The sequence below is a fragment of the Staurois parvus genome, unplaced genomic scaffold (assembly GCF_062004578.1).
Source record: "Staurois parvus isolate SC_StPar_1 unplaced genomic scaffold, SC_StPar_1.0 ptg000350l, whole genome shotgun sequence".
NCBI classification, from domain to species: domain Eukaryota; kingdom Metazoa; phylum Chordata; class Amphibia; order Anura; family Ranidae; genus Staurois; species Staurois parvus.
Window position 1 is genome coordinate 3407266 of NW_028318146.1, and position 25411 is coordinate 3432676.

Here is a 25411-nt window from a genome sequence, read left to right on the forward strand (position 1 = left end):
AAAGCCCTGCTTTTGGGTGAAATTAGACAAGTTAATGTGTGTTTTACCTATCTTAAACAGCAATAACCATAACAAGATTCTCCAACAATGTAGGCTTGTTTCCAACTACAGTAAAATCCATGAAAATTAGAAAATAGTTTGCTTTCAGCATGTGACCCATTCCCATCAATGAATTGCTGCGCATGTATGGCGTGATGCAAAAAGTTCTCAATCCTACATCTTGCCATTCAAGTTAGCATGAAAAAGTTTCTTTAAGTTCAAATGAAAGCATTTTTTTCCCTTTACTTTTTAATAGAGTAGGAAAGAGAACCTCTATCATGGTTTTATTGATGTCTGTGACACCACTGGGGGAGATTTCCCCTCACTGTGAGTTTCAATGATGGCTCTGAAACTCCAGAACAAGAAATTAGAATGGTGGTCAATGGGACAGCAGGATACATAGAAATGCAACAAGACCTGATCAAGTTTTGTTTTGTTGTTGTCTCTGTGATATTGGAGAGTTTTCTCTTCACTCTCTATCCCTGATTCCCAAAAACAGGACCAGAAACGGTGAGGAAATCTTGAAAATGGGGACACAAACTGAAATAATAATCCAGTGAGTTTCTAACTATTGCCTACTGCCTGGAGCGGGGTTTTACATCTGAAAAACAACAGTAATGTGTGATACTACATGCATTTTCAAACACATCTGCTGAGAACTGGTCTGTATTTGTGGGTCTGCCCTACTATTACGATACCTGGTTCCTTTCAGTTATGATTTTTGTTTGTTACCTCTTCTCCAGATAAAAGGGGAATAATTTAGTTTTTCAGAAATTCCCTAACAGCCCATTTTTATTATTATTTGATGATTATATGAAACAATCCTCACTCTGAATGCACCAACTGCTGACGTTACATATTTGGGAAGTGAGTTGAAGCGAGCCTGTGTTTTCACCAAACATCCAATCATGTGCTGAGAAACTGAAACAAATAATACAATTTTGGGTTGTCCCATTTAAGTGACTGGCTAGTGGTTAGTTCCATCTCATTATACCCTTTATTAGATCTGGCCCCAAATGTACAAACTCTAAAACTACCCTTCAATTGTTTTTGTCTATAAGCTGTTCGTTGGAAGCAGACAATGTTTGAATGTCCAGTATAAACAGTATATTTCTTTTTACACATGGAAAATGACTGTGAAAGAAAACACTATGTTCAGGAGACAGCAGAAACTGATGACACCAACATGAACATCCATCTAGAGCCTAGCGTATAACGGGGCTAATTCAATCCTTCCGCATGTGAATCATTCACCCATCCTGGGAGTAATCCACAATCCCCAATGAAACATTTCTGCCTTACCGAACAGGCTGGAGAGTTCAGTAACCTCCTTTACATGGCATAGAATGTAATCTCCCTCTAGACAGTATATTACACTGATGTATCTATGGATTATATGTATCTGATGCTGGGATGATTATGATCATCGGTGTTGTAGTTTGCTGGGAGTGATGTGGATCCTGCCTTACCTAAATCAGACAACATATATATTCATTCAAGTCTGTCTTACTGCTTCGCTAGTGGGATTGACTTTAAAGTGAGCCTGTCACAAACCTGGGCAATTCAGACTGAACATGTAATGAAAAAATACATAAACTGAGGCTACCTTTAGAGAAAACGATCTGTAGATCCAAAGATATATGTAGCTGAAATCACGACAAAATTTTTTTTTTCTTAACAAAAAAGATGAGCTTGGAATACCCCCACTTTCTAAGTCATTTGGTTTGTCAGTGATGCTCTTTGTCACAGTACAACACCACTTTAGCGACTTTTGCAGAGTCTAATGCTGTATAGTCTCAATCACTTAGTGAGGGAGCAGTGACAGAATGACGTCACCCAGGTCCAGGGAGTGGTGAAGTGACATAGAAAAGGCTGAGGGGAATTTTAGAATTTCTGCCGGTGATGATTCGTTCCCAGCAACAGAATCACTAGTCACATGGCTCTAAAGATATACATCACAGCTGTTCCAGAATGATCTCATTTATTCTCTCATCATGGATCTAAAACTAAGTGTTTTAGGCAACGTTAGCTCATGATCAAGTGTTAAACAAATGGGAGGGCAAGGCTAAACTCAAATTTTACAGGACAATTCAAGATTAGAAAATCATTTCCACATTTCCAGACCTACTGTTTTGTTTTTTGTTTGTACTGAAGGGTATCCTCTGCTCAAATATTTTCATCATGTGGTCAGTTAAAGTTGGTCAGGTGATAGGAATACTTTACAACATACACTTACTGGCCACTTTATCAGGTACACTTGTTCAATTTCTTGGTAACACAAAATGCTAATCAGCCAATCACATGGCAGCAACTCAATGCATTTAGGCATGTAGATGTGAAGACAACTTGCTGAAGTTCAAACAGAGCATCAGAATGGGGAAGAAAGGGGATTTAAGTGACTTTGAACGTGGCACGGTTGTTGGTGCCAGACGGGCTGGTCTGAGTATTTAAAAAACTGCTGATTTATTGTGATTTTTACACACAACCAACTCTAGGGTTTACTGAGAATGGTCCGAAAAAGAGAAAATATCCAGTGAGCGGCAGCTGTGTGGACGAAAATGCCTTGTTGATGTCAGAGGAGAATGGGCAGACTGGTTCGAGATGATAGAAAGGCAACAGTAACTAAAATAACCACTCGTTACAACCAAGGTATGCAGAACACCATCTCTGAATGCACAACACGTCGAACCTTGAAGCAGATGGGCTACAGCAGCAGAAGACCACACCGGGTGCCACGTCTGTAAGCTGAGAACAGGAAACGGAGGCTACAATTTGCACATGCTCACCAAAATTGGACAATAGAAGATTGGAAAAACATTGCTTGGTCTGAGGAGTCTTAATTTCAGCTGTGATATTCAGATGGTGGGGTCAGAATTTGGCATAAACAACATGAAGGCATGGATCCATCCTGCCTTGTATCCACGGTTCAGGCTGGTGGTGGTGGTGGTATAATAGTGTGGGGGATATTTTTTTGGTACACTTACACTTTGGGTCCCTTAGTACCAATTCAGCATCGTTTAAACACCACCGCCTACCTGAGTATTGTTGCTGACCATGTCCATCCCTTTATGACTACAGTGTCCCCATCTTCTGATGGCTCCTTCCAGCAGGATAATGCGCCGTGTCACAAAGCTCAAATCATCTCCAACTGGTTTCTTAAACATGACAATGGTGACTGTGGAGGCCACTGGAGTACAGTGAAATCAGATCTCAATCCAATAGAGCACCTTTGGGATTTGGTGGAATGGGAGATTCGTATCATGGATGTGCAGCCGACAAATCCATAGCAACTGCGTAATGCTATCATGTTAATATGATCCAAAATCTCTGAGGAATGTTGCAAACACCTTGTTGAATCTATGCCACAAAGAGTTAAGGCAGTTCTGAAGGCAAAAGGGGTCCAACCCGGTACTAGCAAGGTGTACCTAATAAAGTGGCCGGTGAATGTAAATGGTGCTTATTTAAGAGCAGGCATATAGGGTGGAATCCGCCACGGTATATGTACATTTCTGGTTCCAGAAATCTGGTTTATATAGAATTGTGTTCTATAAATATTAAGACGTGGTTCCTTTCTCAAAATAATGTAAAATGTAGATTACTTATATCTGGAAAAAAGATGTGAATAATTGAACACTAACATCATTTCAACAAAATCCCTATTTGACATTGGGAGATTTCTGTGAGCAACAAAAGGAGCAAAGGGGTGTGGTATAAAGAAAAACATGTTCACCATACATACATACATACATGTCTAAAATACCCCCCTCTAAAGTGGAAGTTCAATAATTGCTAAACACAAAAGTTATAATTCTCTGCAGACAGTCTTGTGATTTAAACATCCCCATCACAGTGCACAGCCAGGCAGGTGATATGCACTTTTCCTGGTTCAGAAATTAAGCATCCTATATCACCTCTCCATCTCCAGTCTGACTGGACAATGAATCCACATGATTATTTCTGTCCAATTACTGATCCAAAAATCTTGCATACATGGTATTGATATACAATTTCTTATACATGTCAGTTCCGACTAGTCTCAATAAGTTTTTGTTCTGAAGAATTTAGGGAGTGTGTGCTGTTTTGATGTTACATATATACTTTTCCAATAACTATTTAAATCAGAAGTATAGTTTACTTTTTCATTTATACCTACAGGTAAGCCTATAAATTCAAACGACCAGAGTCCGCAAACCTGGAGGGAAGACTGAGTGAAGATGGAATCCCTGTCAGCGGTGACAGCATGCCTCTGGAGGGCTTTGTTTTAAGGTAAGTCTTTCATAATATGCTACTATGTGATTACTATGTGATGCCCCCAAGGAGAGCATGAACCTAGGACAAGTCTATCAAACTGACAAAGAATGATATTTCTATCACTGGAGATACATTTAGGGACGTTATCATCCTTAGGATATATACTAACTTATTGAAATGAAAGAAAAACTTTATATTCCTTAATATCTCTCTCTATAATCCATGTACTAGTCCTATAATAAATCTTATAACCTCCAATAGTATTTCTCTCTAATAATGTAAAACTATAGCCCTTGATTGAGGATCAATACTGTCTTGCTAAAGATGGAAAAAAAAAATTCTTATTATCTCAACTAGCTGTCAAATAATCCCATAGTTGAATCCCTATTCTAGCCTCCAGTTGTATTCCTCTCCAGGGATATGAAGTCATTTATTAGCATTGGAGCTGACACAGGAAGTATTACTATGTGTGTGGGTAGGAAAAGGTCTCTTTGGGTAGAGCTTTGCTTCCTATCCCAAAGGCACAATAGGAAGTAACGGGAAATCCCACTATTTTTACAGTCCACTGAGACATTTCCTTTCCCTTCTTCTAGTAAGAACTCTCACACTTTGGATTTTCCCAACATTCTGTTGTAACTCTGGGGTAGGAAGTGATGGGAAATCGCCTCAACGGGGCCACAGACATGAAAGTCTGAAAAAGTTATAACTGCCCCACTCTAAAAATCTGGAGTCACACTTTACTTCAGAAAAAGTTACTAGAAGCACATGAATACATACATCATCTCAAAGACAACAATGTAAATCCTCCAAACCGTGCACACGGTGAGACCAAACTAAAAGAAAAATGCAGGTATATCCTGATACATCCAAAAAATTAAACATGATTACAAAAGGTTCTGTCAGCTGAAATGTTCTTCTATTTTTTCATAAATGTTTCTGTAAAGTTCATAGTAAATATGCATACTCTGTAGGCTAGTGGGGGTGGGAAAGGAGCATGCTGGTCTAAACAGATATCCTCTAACACAGTACAATATTATAACATTATGGACTACTGTCTCGATTCTACTCCAAACCCCACGACATTTGCATCCTACACCTAGACACTTCACAAAAGCCTGTGCTGTATAGAAACCATGACCATGGCATTTTACTAATGTATAAATAAATCTGCCCCTACATTTACATTTTTCGGTGTCCATAGTGGCTAACCATCTTTTCATATGTTTTACATCAGCGATATCTGCCCTGCTCCCCTATAGAACAAATACAAGCTTAGCTTTCATTTATTCCGGCTGAAAATGTGGTATCTTTGTTGAAACTATACTGTTGTCTTGGTAAACAAAGCAAGTACTGAGAAATCTGAATTTTATACTTTTTTCGTTTGACTGCATTAATAAACCTGACAAAAATACTGATTATTCAGACACAAAAAGACACACAATATAGTGGATCAGCCATATCCTAAAGGCCTGGGCACTGAGATCAGATGGGCGGTTCCTAAGGGAAGGGACAAAGGTTTAAATCAATAGACAAAAAGTGACATTCTTTCCTTACCCTTCTTTTTCCGTACAGAAGCTTGCAAGTAAAAAGAGAGAGAGAGACTGTCAAATTTGAGCTAACAGTAATATCAGCACAAAACACTTTAGTTTGTACTGGTTTTCAAAACTGTCAATAAAACCATAGCAATAATAAGAACGGAAGACGTTCAACTGTCAGTTTTTTGGCACAAAAAAGATTTCCTTACTCACTGTTAGGCATAAAAACTCCTATTGTATGTACATTAATGTGTGAATAAATTGACAAAGATTTCCAGTTCCCTTCCTCCATTCTGTCTGTCTTGGTCATTAACTTTTGTTTCAAAAGCTGAAACTGAACACTTACTATGTAATGTGGGAGAAACCAAAATGATGCAAATGAATAGAACAGGGAAGGTATGTTTTTTTTTCATTTTGTAGTAATGAAGGTTTTATATTTTTTTTAAACCCCCCGGTCACATCAAGCCGACATTGAAATCGTGCAACTTACAGTGAAGCCAGGGGACATGCTGATTTCAGATGTGATTTGTAAGATATCTGACACAGATGTCTATGCAAATCACACCAAAAGTAGTGCATGTACGACTTTAGAAATCGGTGCGACTCCGACCAAGTCGGAACCGCACCGATTTGACTGCTGTAACTGCGGACAATAGGGTGTGACTTGGCATAGGATTTGCAAGTCGCATGGCATGCAAATCGCGTGACAAGTCGCACCCGATGTGACCGGGGTGTCAAAGGGTGATCTAAAGCCATGTCCATCTAAACACCCTTTGGTCATTTTGCATATAAAACGTATTTTAATACAGTGATCAGAAGTGACTTAATCAAGAGTGTCCTTCCAAATGTCCAAGTGAACCTTCTAATAAAAACTTTCAATTCATAATATGCGTGTATATTCTTCTCAAAGTGCTCTGTGCTCAAAAAGCTTGATAAAGTGGCAAGTGCTCTTTTTATAGTGACCCCCTTAGTGACCACACTCACTAGATTCTGCAAGAGTCAGACTACGCTTTATCTGTTGGTGGATATTTCTTTCCTTTTGCCTTCCTGCAGCTTATCAATACTCTCTTCCAGCCATATTCTTAACATTGGATGTCCTACACTCATGGGAACCAAAAGGAGATAGGATGCCCTCATAGTGTAAGGTATCCTGGAGATTTGCACTTTTTTTTCCCTCAAGGGAGCCCAAGATGCAGTATGCTATGGGGATTGATCAATCCACAACCAGATCCATAAATTATGCCTTCTGACTGGCTGCGCTCATTATTATCCTTAGGCTTGGCACAATTTTTAGAAGTGTGAGCATGTTACTAAAATGCTCCTGAGCCCTAAGGATAATATGGAGAGCACAATAATTCATCGCAGCCAGTCAGAAGGCATAATTTATGGATCTGATTGTGGACTGATCAATCCCCATAGCATGCTGCACCTTGAGCTGCTTTGAGGAAAAAAAACCCTCAAATCTCCAGGATACTTTCAACAAGTATTAAACTATGAGGGCATCCTCTCTTCCATTGGTTCTCATGAGTGAAATGAGAGACATTTGAAAGGACACTGCTGATTAAGTCACTGTTGAGCGTTGTATTTAAATACCTTTGTTTAGTATCAGTGTTACACACTTTAACAGCTGTGTAGAGCCATAGCATGGTTCACATTTTTGGTTATTTTGAAGTTTGGTGTCACTCAAAGTAATGATCTGAAAGCTTGAATGTCATCTGAATCTAGCTCAACATCTTACTGCATAATCATTGTAACAGTCAAACAGTATGGGGGGCACAGCCCTAGAGGAGACCTTATAGTGAACCTGTGGCCAGACTATGGGCATTTACAGTACATATACTTAAGCAATAAACTAACTCTTAAACAAGCCATCACTGATGTCTGCAGCTTTAGGCACTGTGGAGCAATCTATCTTCAAAGTCCACAGAAGAAGTGCTAATATGCTTCTCTCATTATCTCAGTTCTCACCCTGTCCTCTCCAAGAGCTCCTGCTCTGTGTTTACATTTGAAGACTGCAGAGTCACTTATAAGATGTGGAGGGGCAGGGAAAGCTGAGCTGCTGAAAGAAGGATTTCACTGCTTTGCTTGTGAGTATTTAAAAATGAATTTCTCCTCAGTGCCTACAGCTACAGAGGTCAATGAGAGCTTGTTTTAAACACACACATGCAAGAATCAGCAGAGTCACAGCTGCATGCAAAAAGCTACAGACGTTCAGCCTATACAAATAAATGACAAACAGCCACCTCTGTCCATATGCAATCGTACATGGAGCGATTACCTGCAGTAAGGGCAGATAATCACCCCTAAAAGTAATTGCTTCATGTGCAATTATATGCAGACAGATGTGACCGCTGTCAGCTTGTCATTGATTCGTATAGGTCAAATGGCTGCAACTCTCATTTTAGCTGCAGGAATCCACTGTATACCCCAATTGTATGTATGAACTGGGTCATCGAATAGTATGCCCGTGCAGTCTTATAAAGGATGTATAATTATACTGTATCTTTTATTGAGCATTACTGATTTTGTCTAAGCCTTATACTAAGCTTGAATGCTGGGGAGTCGGAGACTACCTGAAATCTGTTAGTTGCTGAACGGTCAGCTATTTGAAATAACACAATTAAAATATATAACTCCCATATTAAAGTAAACCTCGCGTAGCTATTACATTAATGAAACAAATGTACATTAGGCACGAGCCACAGTCTGGCGAGAGTAAGCATTGTCACTTGTGTAGTGTAATTTACACAAAACTATTCCCATTTACTTTAACTAGATGATGGATTCACACTTTATTATGTAACAAATTTACATCGTCAACTTTAGCAAGCTCACAGTAACAGCTTATTTCCTGATACATGCTGAGCATGCATCAATCTGCATACATCATTCTGTAATTTTGCAATATATATTAACTCACAGGAAGATTTGGTGTAATCAGAGCGTGATATTTATAATTCAATGCATCCAAGTCATTTAGTAATGTATTCACAGTGAAAGTGTACTGTAGAGTAAACTGTTACACATGATGATAGATATAGGTCTTCCTGTAATCTGTCCAGGATCCTGCTGGGGTTTAAATGAGATGACAAGCTGTATTTCGAGAAAATGTTTTATAACCTCTATGCTCTGGATTGTCACTTGAAAAATGCCATTGGTCTTAAGGTCTATAAAACAGGGGCATCTGATGTATACTTTGCTTGGATTCTGCTTCCCCTTTGCCAGCGACTTATATCAACTACTGTATGACTGGCACTATATGAGAAAATAATTGTAATGAAGAGATAGTTTTTCTGATTTGTCTATGCTGTTAAAAAGAAAAATGTAGCAGTGTTCCAAAGAAAAGGTTAAATGGCTTTAGTCAACACAGACAAAAGCCTACAGTGAATCAGTCTTGCATTGGGTGCCCAATTACTGCTGATGGCACCTCTAAAGTACATCTATGTGCAGGTAATCGTATTGGGTTTACAATAAGAAGCATTACTGCATAAAACTTGATAGGGAGGTGTCCTTAGATCACCTTGATAAAGAGGTCACCTGCATCCTAACAACATTCAATTTACAGCTGCTTTACAAATCTGGTTTAATGGTCTAAACCTGCTAGTACATTTGAATCAAAGGAAACCTAAATAGAGACAAACATGCAGCCTGCCTGAATTCTCCTTCTGAACAAGGCAAATGCAATGCTGAATTTTGCTTTCGCTCTTATTATGACACTGAGTTCTGAATGCACTGGCTGCTTCCTTGCTTGTGGTCAATCAGTGTGTGTTGACAGGTCAGTGACTTCTGAGGACAGCCAACAAGCTTTTCCAGGAGAAAGGATCATGAACGGGGCAGCACAGTGGCTAAATGGTTAGCACTTCCGCCTGGCAGTACTAGGGTCATTGGTTCGAATCCCAGTCACGGCACCACCTGCCTGGAGTTTGCATGTTCTCCCTGTGCCTGCATGGGTTTCCTCCGGGTACTCCAGTTTCGTCCCACACTCTGAAGACATGCTGGTAGGTTAATTGGATCCTGTCTAAATTGTCCCTAGTATGTGTATGTATGAATGTGAGTTAGGGACTTTAGATTGTACACCCCTTGAGGGTTAGGGACTGATGTGAATGTACAATATATATGTGTGTAAATTGACAGCGCTATGTAAGTACCTGAAATAAATAAAAATAAACTGCAGTTGCCATATTGCCTCAATACAGGTTTTCCTTTAACATCAATAGTGCAAACAGCCATAATGACCAATCAGCTTTCAGAGTTCTTAACCAAAATATGATTTATTGTTACTATGTGGCTCAGTCATAACTGAGTGGATATCACGATTTGCCCTTCATTATAATCCACAATCTCTTACTCAAAAATACAGCCTGGAATTTGCAGCCCATTCATAGAATGCAGATTATGGTAGTGAGCCGGTGTTTACTTATAGAGTTTTCTCTGCTTAATAGTGATTTACAGTCACAGGACTTTCATATGTTTTTAGAGGCTAACCAAATTAGAAAATGCCTGGATACATTTATGTAATATAGGGCCTTGAAAGCAATAATTGTTGTAGTTTATATGTTTCTAGAACTCATTCAAAGGTGAAAGATTTTAAAGGACAGCTGTAGTTAGAGACCATGGAGGCCACCACTGCTGACCTTTCCTTCTGAAAACATTATCTGGCCATCCTGACAATGTGTCGCAAAGGCTTTTTTGATCTTACACTGATTTCTAATCTTCATGTTTGTTCCTGGTCATTACCTGAATGACTGAAGCCAGACATAGCCAGGCAATTATAATTTTTATATGGAGGTCAGCAGGCAGTCCCTTTTATAGCTCGCATTACAGTTTTCCTGCAAGAATAAATTTAGAACATCTTTTATTTTAATCTATTTGACCAATAAAAGGCACCTACTAGGTTATGTTTCCTGGATACTAGAGTTACTGCACTTTACTGGTCTTAATGTCAGTTGTCAAAGCTCAGTGCATGCCACAATGTGTAACCAGCAATTAAGCTTGCACAGAAGTATTGGAATATGAAATAACCTTTTTACATTCAAATTTTCTGCAGATTATGCCACATATTGGCACAGAAAACTACATGAAATGTATGGTACAGTCCAGGGGTGGACTGACCATTTGGAAACTCGGGCACTGCCAGAGGGCCTGGGGTCAGTAGGGGGCCCCATGAGATGCCCCTGGTACCTTTTTCATAGGCTTTTTTGAGTTTGGGCAAGGACACAGGGGCCCCATGATCCCCTATTGCCCAGGGCCCCATAAGTTGTCAGTCCGCCCCTGGTACAGTCAATATTGAGCAATACTGGAGAAGTAGGGCAAATTGTGGACTTTAAGATGTTCCAACTAGTACCATGCCCTGCCATTTACAGGCAAGGCATGCTTGGAGTTGTAGTCCTGCCATAGCTGGAGAGTGAGAAATTGGCATAACACTGCACTGGAGGAACAGGGTATTCCCCTAAGGAATAATAACCAGTAAAGGTACAAAGACTGCCTTCCACGCCATTTTGCTTGGTAGGCACACAAGCACGTGGCTAGACATTGTTTGCCAATGAGTTATGAGAAGAACAGTAGTGGTGACTTACAGTGCCTTGAAAAAGTATTCATACCCCCTTGAAATTTTCCACATTTTGTCATGTTACAACCAAAATCGTAAATGTATTTTATTGGGATTTTATGTTATAGACCAGCACAAAGTGGCACATAATTGTGAAGTGGATTGAAAATGATAAATGGTTTTCAAAATTTTTTTACAAATAAATATCAGAAAAGTGTGGCGTGTATTTGTATTCAGCCTCCTTTTACTCTGATACCCCTAAGTAATATCTAGTGGAACCAATTGCCTTCAGAAGTCACCTAATTAGCAAATAGAGTCCAGCTGTGTGTAATTTAATCTCAGTATAAATATAGCTGTTCTGCGAAGCCCTCAGAGTTTTGTTAGAGAACATTAGTGAACAAACAGCATCTTGAAGTCCGAAAAACACACCAGACAGGTCAGGGATACAGTTGTGGAGAGGTTTAAAACAGGATTAGATTATATTAAAATATCCCAAGCTTTGAACATCTCACGAAGCACTGTTCAATCCAGCAACCGAAAATGGAAAGAGTATGGCGCAACTGCAAACCTACCAAGACATGGCCGTCCACCTAAACTGACAGGCCGGGCAAGGAGAGCATTATTCAGAGAAGCAGTCAAGAGCCCATAATAACTATGGAGGAGCTGCAGAGATCCACAGCTCAGGTGGGAGAATCTGTCCACAGGACAACTATTAATCATGCACTCCACAAATCTGGCCTTTATGGAAGAGTGGTAAGAAGAAAGCCATTGCTGAAAGAAAACCATAAGAAGTCCCATTTGCAGTTTGCGAGAAGCCATGTGGGGGACACAGCAAACATGTGGAAGAAGGTGCTCTGGTCAGATGAGACCAAAATTAAACTTTTTGGCCTAAAAGCAAAATGCTATGTATGGCAGAAAACTAAAACTGCACATCACCCTGACCACACCATCCCCACCGTGAAAGATGGTGGTGGCAGCATCATGTTGTGGGGATGATTTTCTTCAGCAAGGACAGGGAAGCTGGTCAGAGTTGATGGGAAGATGGATGGAGCCAAATACAGAGCAATCTTAGAAGTAAACCTGTTAGCGTCTGTAAACATACAGCCAGAGCTACAATGGGATGGTTTAGATCAAAGCATACTCATGTGTTAGAATGGCCCAGTCACAGTCCAGACCTAAATCCAACTGAGAATCTGTGGCAAGACTTGAAAATTGCTGTTCACAGACGCTTTATATTCAATCTAACAGAGCTTGAGCTACTGTAATTTGCAAAGAAGAATGGGCAAAAAAGTCCCTCTCTAGATGGACAGAGCTGGTAGAGACATTCCCAAAAAGACTTGCAGCTGGAATTGCAGCAAAAGGTGGTTCTATAAAGTATTGACTCGGGGGGCTGAATATAAATGTACACAAAACACTATTCAGATATTTATTTATGAAACATTTGAAAACCATTTATCATTTTCCTTCCACTTCATAATTATTTGCCACTTTGTGCTGGTCTATCACATAAAATCCCAATAAAATACATTTATGTGTTTGGTTGTAACATGACAAAATGTGGAAACTTTCAAGGGGTATGAATACTTTTTCAAGGCACTATATCAGTCAGAGTAGTTTGGCCACACAACTGGCTATCTGGAAGGTGGTCTTGGTTGCCAGTGTGAACAAGAAACATCCAAATCACTATCCTAACTTTCAGATCCTGTACATCTTACCTTTATCCACTGCTGAGAGGGCCCAGGAATTTAAGATGAGAGAAAAATTAGAACAAAGTAGGCCATAAAACTAAGCACGGAAAAACATGACACAAACAGGGCATCGCCGTCATAGCACATTTTCCGCGGCCGGCAAATGCACTTCACAAACATGAGGCACACTGAGAATGTCAGAAAGTCATGCAAGAGCGTGCACCATAACCAGGCCGGACATCAGAATGCTGCACTTAAAGACAAATCAAGCTCCTAGCCCACCCCAACACTTTGCATGCCAACACAGGAACACCCTTACCAAGTTCTTCCAACTCTGAGGTCATAGATTTAGACCGCAAGGACAGTGCAGTGGTTGGAGCCCGCTTTGGAGGTGGAGGGGCTTCGCATTAAAAAAGAAGGATACAGATTTGTCAATTAAAAGCATAACAGAGAATATAGATGAGATGAAGGTAAGATATAGGACCAAAACATACATGACAAAGCTGGTGGATAAAGCATTTTTATTTCTCTCTGTGTGGTCTTCGGAGACTTTCCTCACTTCTGGTCTAGTAAAACCGCTGGTTGTCAGGACAGGAAGTAAGGGTAAATCTCCCTATTACTCTGTTTTTTTACTTGTACCTCCTGCAAGTCTATAATAAGGCTTACCTGTAGGTACTGTAAATATCTCTTAAATGTACACTGTTTAGGAGATATTTACATGTAAAGCAGCACCGGCGCATGTACTCTGAAGGAATAGTATGCCCGTGCCGTTCCTTCAGAGCTGTGTGCCATAAAAAGTGACTTCCCCCCCCAAAGTACTGGGTTTACTACCGCTTTAAAAACAGGGGTATTAACCATTTCCCTCAATGGTATTGGCTGGACATACAACTTAAACAATCCATTCAATCTATATTCAGTTAGGTAGCCCTCACACTACACAGAAGGTGGTTAGTTAAAAGCAAATTGCACAATCAGATGGTACAATATATGAATATATGGATATCTTAAAGTGGAACTATACTCACCTTCAGTCCAGCGATGTGGCATTCTGGAGCTCCCTGCCAACTTGACAGGAAGAGCAGTTTTTGTAGCACATGGCAGCTAATCAGGTTCTGCTGTTTCTAGTGAAGAAGAGGAAGGTAAAAAAGCAAATCTGGTTGCTATGGGCCAAAAAAAAAAAGAAAAAAGAAAGAAAAAAGGTTTTAGCTGCTGTCGCAGCATTGGAACATGGTTCTACTTAGCAATTCTCTCATTTCTTCTCATCCTAAGTTCACCATACACATTGCAATTTGATCAATGAATTAACTCCTAAACTTTAATGTAAAAGAAACATGCTTTGTCTTTTCTGCATTACGTTACTTACCTGCCTGTCCACCGCTGTATAGTGAGCTGCATATTTGCGGCTCACTAGACATTCGGCAATGCTGAAGCTGAATGCAATCCCATGCATGCGTGGAAAAGACGCCACCCCCACCCAGCCAATGACAGTCAGCGATCAAGACCAGGATCCAGCGTTGCAATATGCAGGAGCTCCCCACCAGCCGCCTGAAGATGTTAGCAGTCGGGGGTGGGGGGGGGGGTGTTTAGAGGAAGATCCCGGATGTTGCAGTGCTGGATCCAAGGTAAGTAAAATTCTGCTTTAATTTACCAAAATGATGCAATATGAGGACCAACATAAATTATCCAAACAATGTGTATCCAACCAGGCAGGCCCTTGTAGTACAAAGTTAATGGTAGATCTAAAAGACTGTACACTCAGATTATAACGTGTGGTGAGATTTACAGCTGCAAAGAAAAAATACTCAAATGGACTCATTCACGGGCCTTCATTACAGTAACAAGGTTGAGAAAAATGGAGGTAGCTTTCACACCTCCAGGTGAACTACGACTGGTGTGAGTGGGACACTTTGCCTGCAATCTCTGTGGTATTGTCCAGCCAGGTTTGCAGTGGATAAAAACTGCCATAATGATGCTTGCAGTGGTCATGAAGAATTGATTTCCCCGGTGTGCTGTGTGTATTGCTTACATTATTCTTCTCTGCTATGGAATGTGAGCTGCGTGTTTCTGCTCGTTGCCATAGTGAATTTCACAGAAGGTAGCTTTGGGAACGCAATTCGAAAACAAAATAAAATAATACAGAAAAAAAATAAGATCCATAGTGTAATTAACAAGCAAGTTAAAAAGTAACTACACTGCAGCCTATAATATGATGTTGTTACTCCTCAGGAGCCACGTTGTGAGGAAAACCGAGGAAATCATGTATTCCACGACAACCAGATGATAACTTTCATTTTCTAAAGTAAGAGAGAGGAAGCTTGTCCCCACATCAGCCAGATGTGAGCATTAGTTATGGGCAACCCCACCTTCTCTGAGACTGCTAAATGTATTATGTTCAATCTCATATCAATACATGTCTTAATAAACATCCTGCACTCATGAGCCTTTTCTTCTATGGCAGTAGTAAGCCTACACTGTGATGAGCCTGGCCTTTCTACACCATGGACAGATGTGTATTCCAAGTAAAACTTTAGCCACAGACCCTGAGAAGTAGAGTCCAAAAATAGTAGATAATTTAGCTCATCATTGTCCACCTATAAGAGATGTATCCATTTTAGTTGGATCTGGATTATAAAGTGAGCCAGCCAGTTGCCATTGCTGACTTCTTTGTGAAGGCGCGGTCACTATTCTACTTCCTTCACTTTGCAATCTCTCATTTGGAACTAGCATGCCACATTAGAACACCTAATAAAAGCATATTTACTCACCAAGTGGGGAGGGATGAGGATGAAAGTCCCAAATGTACCTTCAAAGACCAGTCAGAAAAGGCATATACCAAATGACTATACTGGTATGTTTTTGGATCACAGGAATACAGAAAAAACAGGAGCTACAAACCAAATGTAAAGAGACCATGAAGAGGCCCCTTCATCAGGACTTAAAATTGCTGAAAAAGGAACAGATGTCTCAGACCTAAACAGGTTAAGATTTAGTAACAGTAAAGTAGAAATAAGGGCTTTTTTTTAAAGAAAATGTGGATAGGGTAGGAGATGATTATAACCTTGTAAGTTTATTTTTTTCCATCTGTGCCCCATCGGGGAGATTTTTCCATAGGCACAGCAAGAAGTGAGAAATTCCCTCTCATGTGATGGAAATCCCTGGTTCTAACCAAAGCTAATTTCCACATAAGATTTCCCCTCTATTCCTGTTTTGGTGACAACTCAAAATTTTACATTTTCTTTTACTTTCACTGTAGGTGATGGTGGTCACCTAAAAAAATAGAGAGGGTGAAGTTCCATAAAAGGGACAGAGGCAACAATAAAAACTGTACAGGTGTTCTAATCCCTCTCCATTCTATCCAAAAGAAAAACATTTTTTTTCTTTAGTTATACTTTAAAGTGTCTGTAAAGGCAAAAGTTTTCTTTACCCTTCATACATTCTATGCATGAAAGTAAAAAAATATTCTGTGTGCAACTGCCCCCCCCCCTTAACTTACATGAGCCCGCTCTTGATCCAGCAATGTGCACGGGAGCCTTGGCTGCCCCTGGTCTCTCTCTCTTCATTGGCTGAGACACTGCAGCGGGAGCCATTGGCTGCTGTCAATAACAGCCAGTGAGCTGATGAGGATAGAGAGTGGAGGGCCAGGCCAAGCTGCGTCTCTATGTGTTTTATGGACACAGAGCAGGGCTTGAGAGCGACATACTGCAATGCCCCCATAGCAAGCAGCTTGCTATTGGGGGACACTGGTAAAGGGGGAGGAGCCAGGAGGGCTGCCAGGAGGATAGAGGCTGCTCTGTGCAAAACCATTACACAGAGCATGTAGAAATAACATTGCCAAGCTCTTTGGTCTGGTGCTCCTGTGTTTCCTGAGGCACATCTTTTCATACACTTCAATATGGTTTGTTGATATTAATCTACATTTGAATCCAGCGCATTCTAACTCCATCTCTCCCATGTTTGGATTAAAGCATATTACATTATTAGATGGCATAGATTTAGAACAAAAAGACTCAGCAGCACAGGATGATGGAACAACTACATTAGGATTTGAGTAAAATAAGAAAATGCTTTTAATGATAAGTAATGGATGGAAAGAAAATGAGTGAAAAGTGACCGGTATCAGGGAGTATTGTATGTATGACACAGATAACAAAACAATACCTTTTTTCCTGGCTGTATCATCCGGATCCAGGCTCCTGGTCACCGTAACAACCTTCAGAACGAGGTGATTGCCCCCATGCCTTATCATGTTAACCACTTGACGATGGCCGACTTTAACCACATTCTCATTATTCACCTGCAGAGAACCAAAATGACATTACAAATGTGTACACAGAGTGGTCTTTTTTAACAAGCAAGAGAGCAACATGCTGTATGGTGTTCAGAGATGGTCAGATATCTGACAGAGGACAGGCAAATCACTTATAGTAGAACTAAAGGCAAAACTTTTTTTTTCCTTTTGGCTAACCCCTGTCTAATTTTTGCCATCTGTGTCCCATTGAGCTGATTTCCCTACACTTCCTGTTCCATAGCCAACACAGTAAGTAAGAGGAAATCACCGCAAATGAAGGCAATTTCTTGGGGACCTCCAGGTCACCAGAACTAGCGTTCCCATTGGAAAACTTCCCTTCTATTACTATTCTGGAGACAACCCAAAATTTGGGGTTTCTTTTACTTTTGTTGATAATGGTAAACAGAACTAACAGAGAGGCTGAATCTCTCTAAGGGGTGCACAGACCGCATCACCAGCAAAGCTCCCACTTTTCATCCATTACACATCTGCATCAGAGATAGATGCTTTGTTTGCTGGTCATTAACTCTGAGGAAAGGGATTCGTCCCCGAAACGCGTCAGCCATTTGACCGCACTGACAGTGAGGACGCCTTGCCTGCCGTTGTGGCCATCGTCATTTTTCTATGCTTTTTAGATACATGCTTCGTTTGGGAGTATGTTTTTATTATTTTTTACTCTTTACAATAAACCTTGGATAATGCACTAGGTGTGTGCGCCACCTGTTTTCTCTTTATTTTGTGCACAGACCGCAATAAAAAGGGACAGGTGCTCTAATCCCGATCCACTCTATCCAAAACTTTAGTTATATTTTAACATGGGTGAAATGACTTCTACCTTTGGTCACACATTGGTTGCAAAGGTTTGGAAAGTATACACAAGCAAAAATGAGCACCTTATTTGAATTAAATGTCTGTGGAAAGTGCATGTCAAGCCAAAAGTTCTCATGTAAAGATGGAATGGAACCCCTGTCTGGTTCCTTACTGCTATCCAAAGCTCTGTTAGCGCCTGTGTAGATGGGATTTGAGCCTGAGTTGATGGCATCAGTTTGAGATGCTTCTAAGAGCATTCAGAACACACTGACAAGAGCATCTGACCCGCAGCTGACTGCTTGCTGCTAAACACAAAAAGGTGCTTGAGCTACAGTACCTTGTCACATTTGTGGCACGTAAGGTAGCCCATTAAAATGGGTGCACAACCACAACATGCTATAATGTGACTGTAGGTTTTTACCAGACAGGAAATGAGGGAAATTCTGCAACAGGGAAACAGACAGAAATAGAAATGTACTCCACTAAAGGAAAGCATCTCATCTCTGTCTGTGTTGTTGGAAAGTTCCCCCCATTCTTGTTTGGTAAAATGTTGCCAGCAAAAAAAGAAGTGAGGGTAAATTTCAGAACCCTGGATAGCAGTACAAACCTGAGAGAAATTCTACGTCTTCCCCAATCTATCCATAAATAAGTAAAAAAGGACTTTGCTGTACATACACTTAAAAAATTCTCTCTCAATAACAGTCTCCATCTAATCCAAGAGTGATGATCAACTGTGCCAAGAATAGGCAAAACCTGCAGCATCCAGATGTACAAAGCTGGTAAAGACTTCATCCAAAATACCTACAATTTCAACTGCATGCAAATGTAGTATGTCCAAGTAAACACTCACGAAGTTGAAACAGTATTTTTTTTTTTTTTTGTGAACTTAGTTGTGGATAGAGTGGTGATGGATTAGAACACTTGTCAGTTTGTATTGCTATGTTCCCATTCATCTTCTCTATTGGTCCTGTTTACTGCTATTTTCAAAGTAAAAGAAAATCCCAAATTTTAATTTACCATCAGAAAACAAATAGAGTTTAAATCTTCCAATGGGGACACCAGTTCTGGTGACCCTTGTGACACACTGGGGTCCCTTCACTTTGGAGGGATTTCCTTTTATTTCCTATTTTGGTAACGGGACAAGAAGTGACAGGAAATTTTCCTATGGGACGTACATGGAAAGAAAACTTACAGGGTTTATAACCCTTGACTACTTTAAAGGCAACACTGTGTTTTTCTCATTTTGGATAGTTACACTTCAACTTGTGACAATAAAAATAAATGCACGATCTGTTTAACTTTTTGATCTTTCAACCCCCTTGTATAAACAGCAGCATTACATTAAAAAAAATCCAACTTTAGGAGAAAAAGCAAAAATAGACTTACCTTACCCCTTGCTGCTGGGTAAGGGTGTTGTGACTGGGCCTGCCAGCAAGATTCAGGAAAGCTGAAGATCCCAAATCTCACAGGAAGATACCCTTGCAGTGAGGGTGGAGGTCGGCGTGTAAGATATGGTTTTGCCTTTTCTGCTAATGTCTTTTTTTACATTGTGTTAGTTAATACTATAACTGGGTATTAATATTTATAGGTATAATCATTAGAGATTGCCAAACCAGAGAATATCAGATTGCCTCCTGGGGGATCGAGAAGGAACTTATTTTTCCCCCACTAGAGCAAATTGGACCATGCTTTATATGGCTTTTTTCACCTTCCTCTGGATCAACTGTAGATTTAGGATTCTGTATATGAAGGTTTTTTATATATTTTTTTTTATTGCTTGAACTAGATAGACTTGTGTCTTTTTTCATTCTGTATAACTGTAAAAATCCTGATTAAATCTATTTTAATTCCATCTTATAATATTACTAAAACTAAAAAAGACCAAAAAGGGTAAATACTTATGTAAAGAAGATACATTCTACAATATGTGTTTGATGGCAGGTAACAAATGCAGAAAGTAGAAAATATGCTCCAGATTAAGTGGGATTCTGCTCGGAACGTTAAATAAAATGATTGCACATAATGATGTAGACAGATGGCCAACTGCAAAAGCAATATATCACAGTTATAGCTGAGAACTCACGTGTGTTATTAATATTCCACTGATTTATTGTATAACAGTAATCTATAGAACATGCAACCAATTCCCTCAACTATTTATTGCTTTTATTAAACACCAATTCAACAGTCTACACACGATGATCTTCCATGTTAAATCACTTCATATTCCTTGCCAAGTCAAGAATTAGTTCATGACCCTTGAAATGTAAATTGTATTATAGTGCAACATACTAATCTACAGCAAAAATCACAAATACAAATCATAATTTGGCAGTCCCCAGCAGGCTGAGTGCTTTGGATCAATAAATAAGTGACTGTATTGGTATGTATAATCAATCTGTAGAAGAAATGTTCTTTATATATTACTAAGAACCCCAGGGTAAAAAAACATAACACGGAATTCAGTAATCTTTATAGCTCTGGTGCTGGCTGTTGTTGCAGATTGTGCTGTTTGAAAAAAAAAAAAATAAGTACTACTTGAAGGGTAAGTCCTGTAGACAGAATAGAAGCCAGTCTCAGTGTTGTGCTTCTTTATGCTGAGGCCAATGAACTAGCCACAGCCACAATGCAGTTCAATCCAACACCACGTTACAAACGTTACACCTCAAGTTAACAAATGATGTGTTAAGGCAGTGGTTCTCAACCTGGGGGTCGAACGACCCTTTCACAGGGGTCCCATAAGACCATCAGAAAACACATATTTCCGATGTGTAAAGAGCAGCTACTGTGTAGAAAGCAGCTGCTGTGTTGAAAGCAGCTACTCTGTTAAAAGCAGCTACTGTGTTGAAAGCAGCAGTATTGGAGGTAAAACGACACTCATGAATTATAATTACTGGGTAAATAATTTTATGGATGGGGGTCACCACAACATGAGGAACTGTATTAAAGGGTCACGGCATTAGGAAGGTTGAGAACCACTGTGTTAAGGCATCCTAGCACACTTTAAATTGCACCTGATCCTTTTTTTCAGCAGCGCAACACACCACGATGTCAAAATAAACGGCACTCCATCACAAAACCACGTGTATGTGCAAGAAAAGGTGTAAAGTTGACCTAAATAAAATTTTTTTGCAAACATAATGTGGTCAGGGTACGGTTTCCTTTAACTCCAGTAGAGAATGTTATATCACCCTCCTGACTGTGCTGTCTGGCAGAGAAGCATGAATCAAGAAATTGGCTGGACAGAATTTCAAATCCTTTGGCAGACAAGACAGGTCACATATATGTATTCCAAATGTATTATTGCCTGGCATTCAGCTTTAAGCTTTGGGTGGCTGACACCACACAATAAACTACCCACTGGTTTCCTCTTTTCAGTAGCCACCACAATCTATTGGATAGAAATCCTAATGCCAGCCCTCCCCCTAACATGACCAGTATGTGGGTGGCACTCCCTCAGGGGAGCTCATTATATTCATATATCATTGATTACTGCAGCAGGACTATGACCACATTACTCTGGAAAAAAGCCTAGCAAGATACATTATGGACATAGTGATTGGGGGAGGTAGGGGGGCATACGGACAAAACAGCAAATCCGGGATATGTAAGATCTACAAATGCTCCCCACCACACTCCCTGGAGCAATACATATATAATGGGTGACTGAACCTACCAGAGAAAACCCAGAATGGAAGACAGGAAAGGTGTCTGTGCTGCATACATCAAACAGCCAGGTGTTACAACTCTACCTTATCTAGCATCATGACAGCTAGGGTCTAGCTACTGCTGAGAAATGGTATTTATATTTCATGCAAGCTCTATAAATCAGCTGTGCAGTTTGAAAATCCACTTGACGACACTAATCAGAAATTCTCAGCAGGACCCTGGACAGCTCCCTTAGTGACTCAGTAAAAGATATGCCAAGTGCCTTGTGAAGTATTCTCCAAGCTGCAGTCACCCAAGTATTTAAAGTGACTGAAATAACCATTTTAGATAAACATTCATTTCTTCTCAGGATAGCACTGATATATCACAGAGTATCTGGAAGGTAGCAGAGTGATGGCTCCCAGCTCCCAGTTTGTATCGAGGTACAGGCCTTCACTACAAGTGTATCTGGACCGATCGACTCATTCAAAGATCTCAGTCAAATCTGACAGCTGCTATGGAGAGAAGGACCTCCACACATTGTCGTGGGTGGGGGGAAAGGGGCCTGTTTGGGGGTGAGGGAGGCATCAGCTTGACACAATATTACATATTACACCCTAAATATGGATGAAACATGGTCTTAAAAAGTGGACTTAGATTTTAACCCTTTCGCTGCCGGTCCAAACGTTGTATGGAACTGACAGCAGAGGATTTTACACAGTGTGTGTAGTCAACTTCTAGTTGTCAGATGGAAGCATTCTGGCGGCTGTGCAGCCTACACCCCCCCCCCGCAATGGTAACCCCCCTTGTCCATCTGCATGCCCAAGAGTGGCATGACGGGTGCCGCTGGGCAGAGGTGAGGAAACTGAGCGGACATGTGTCAGCTCTCCTCCCCTTCTTGTTGCTGACCTGAAAGCGACGTGAAAAGTGTCACTGTCTCCCTGTCAGTTTCTCCGGCCAGCAAAGAATGTAATGCAGTGTGTTTTGCACTGCATCAGATTCAGTGGCGCACAGGGGAGACCATCCAGGGTCTTTTAGACCCCAGATGTCTCATTAACCACTTGTCGACCAGTAGTTCGCTGGATAGCAAGGGTGATATCTCGGTCATCACTGCAGCTTATCATTTTTAGAGCCGGCGATTCTGAAGCCGGTAAAAGTAAGCCGAGCGGCTAAAGAGCCACTGTATTACTTTTACAGGTGGTGGACAGGGGTCCACCCTCCCCCCCCTCGCTTTTATTGGGCTCTCCCATATGATCGGGGAGCCCGATAATCATGAGACCGGCAGCATGCTGTTTCTGAAACACAATGAGAGGAACAGATGTTGTCACTCCCACAGTGTGAAGTTAAATAACGGAAAGGATGAGGATTTTGTCACTAACAGTTTCAGTCTCATGTAAACAAGCCATTACTGGCTTGCACAAGCATCAAATCAAACAGATCTTGGTTTGATCTGATGCTTTGGAGGCCAGAGGAGAGATATAGGAGAGATATAGACTCCAAATCTCTCCAAAAATCAGACCTGTCATGGCCCATGCTATGAATGAATGTTGTTCATTTTTTGTGATTGCAATAAAAGCGATAAAAAAAAAAAATTATAAAGTGTAAAAAAAGAAAAGAAAATATTTAAAGCCCATCCCATGCATGCGTTAGTCCTGGACACATACATAAACGGGGATCGCACCACACGTGAGGTATCATCACAAACATCAGAGCGAGAGCAAAAATTCTAGCACCAAACCTCCTGTGTACCTCTAAACTGGTAAACTGAAAAAGCTGCTATATCATCACCTGTTCCATGAGCACAATTTTAAAGCGTGACATGTAAGGATATCTATTTACTCGGTGTAACATACTATTTTATATTTTACCAAACAATTGGGTATTATATTGTGTCACGTGACGCGTCGGACGGAAGCGTGGTGATGTCATTTCCGGTGCGGTGACGATCACCGCCATCTTTGTTATTCCCTACTTAATATGCTGTATGAGGGTTTTAACCCCTATGATCTACGTGATCTACTATTATTATACAGTGTTTATATAGCGCCAATAGGTTTGCTCAGCGCTGTACAATAAAGTAGGGGGACAGTACATGAGACAATACAGTAACAATACAATACATGAGGGGTTCGAGGGCCCTGCTCTTTCGAGCTTACAATATAGGAGGGAGGGGGTAGAGGTACAGGAGGAAGTGGCTGTGGGGGATGGAGTGGTAGGAGAATGGCTGTTAGGTGAGGGTGGGGTAGGCTTCCCTGAAGAGGTGGGTTTTCAGTGAGCGCCTGAAGGTGAGGAGGGTAGGTGACAGTCTGATGGATTGGGGTAGGGAGTTCCAGAGGATGGGGGAAGTCCTGGAGTCAGGCATGGGAGGAGGAGACCAGGGAGCTAGAAAGTAGGAGGTCTTGTGAGTAGCGAAGGGTGCGGGTAGGGTGGTATTTGGGTATCAGGACAGTGAGGTAGTTTGGGGCAGCGTTATGAATGGCTTTGTATGTCAGAGTTAGTAATTTGAATCTAATGCGTTGGGCAATTGGGAGCCAGTGAAGGGATAGGCAGAGGGGAGTGGCAGAAGTGGAGCGGTTGGTGAGGTGGATGAGTCTAGCCGCTGAGTTCAGGAAAGACTGAAGCGGGGATAGCCTGCGTTGGGGTAGGCCGGAGAGAAGGGAGTTGCAGTAGTCTAGGCGTGAGATAATAAGAGAGTGTACGAGTTGTTTAGTGGTGTCTGGGGTTAGGAAAGTACGTATCTTGGAGATGTTGCGGAGGTGGAGCCTGCATGAATTTGCTAGTGATTGGACATGAGGTTGGAAGGAAAGGTTTGAGTCCAGGGTGACACCCAGGACTTTGGCTTGCGGGGTGGGATTGATGGTGGCGTTGTTGGTCGTGATGGAGAGGATGGGGGGGGGGGGGGGCACGGGCTGGGGGAGAACTAGGAGCTCGGTTTTGGAAAGGTTTAACTTGAGGAAATGGAGCGACATCCAGTCTGAAATGTCGTTTAGGAGGTGGGTGGTGCGGGCGAAGACTGAGGGGGTGAGGTGAGGGGTGGAGAGGTAAATTTGTGTGTCATTGGCGTAGAGGTGATAGTTGAAGCCGTGGGAGTGTATAAGTTTGCCAAGGGAGGAGGTGTAGATGGAGAAGAGAAGGGGTCCGAGGACAGAGCCTTTGGGAACCCCAACAGAGAGGGGAGCGAGGGGGAGGTGGCAGCGTTATAGGTAACGCTGAAGGAGCGTTGGGATAGGTAAGAGGAGAACCAGGAGAGAGCAGAGTCCCTGATGCCAAGGGAGTGTAGTTTATTAAGGAGGAGGGGGTGGTCAACTGTGTCGAAGGCCACGGAGAGGTTGAGGAGTAGGAGGACTGAGTAGTGGTCGTTAGCTTTGGCAGTTAGCAGGTCGTTAGTGATTTTGAGGGAGTTTGTAAAAGGGAAGGAAGAGTGGATATATTCAGCGAGTCTGTATGCATCAAAGTTTTAATCAGGGCATCAAGACTGCCATAAAAAAATGCTGTTTATTTAAAGGAGAAGTAGGAGGGCACAGCTGGCTCTGGGTCTCAGCCACATTCTGAGAGGTGGAGCCTGCTGTCAATCAGGCACCTGGGTGGATCAGGACAATATTGT

General features: G+C 41.1%; 1 protein-coding gene across 8 annotated transcripts in view; it reads right to left on the reverse strand.

Annotated features, from left to right (window-relative positions):
* SHANK2 (SH3 and multiple ankyrin repeat domains 2) overlaps positions 1-25411 on the reverse strand; it is a 791629-nt gene that overhangs the window by 55877 nt on the left and 710341 nt on the right. For 5 of the 8 annotated variants that reach the window (XM_089684598.1, XM_089684597.1, XM_089684601.1 and 2 more), the window contains 2 exons: positions 17220-17355; positions 13381-13461 (listed from right to left, as the gene is read on the reverse strand). In XM_089684598.1, the coding sequence (XP_089540724.1) occupies positions 13381-13461; positions 17220-17355 (217 nt within the window). Of the gene's footprint in view, positions 1-5844; positions 5866-13088; positions 13101-13380; positions 13462-17219; positions 17356-25411 lie in introns of all 8 variants that reach the window. The other 3 variants (XM_089684599.1, XM_089684603.1, XM_089684605.1) reach the window with 2 other exon arrangements.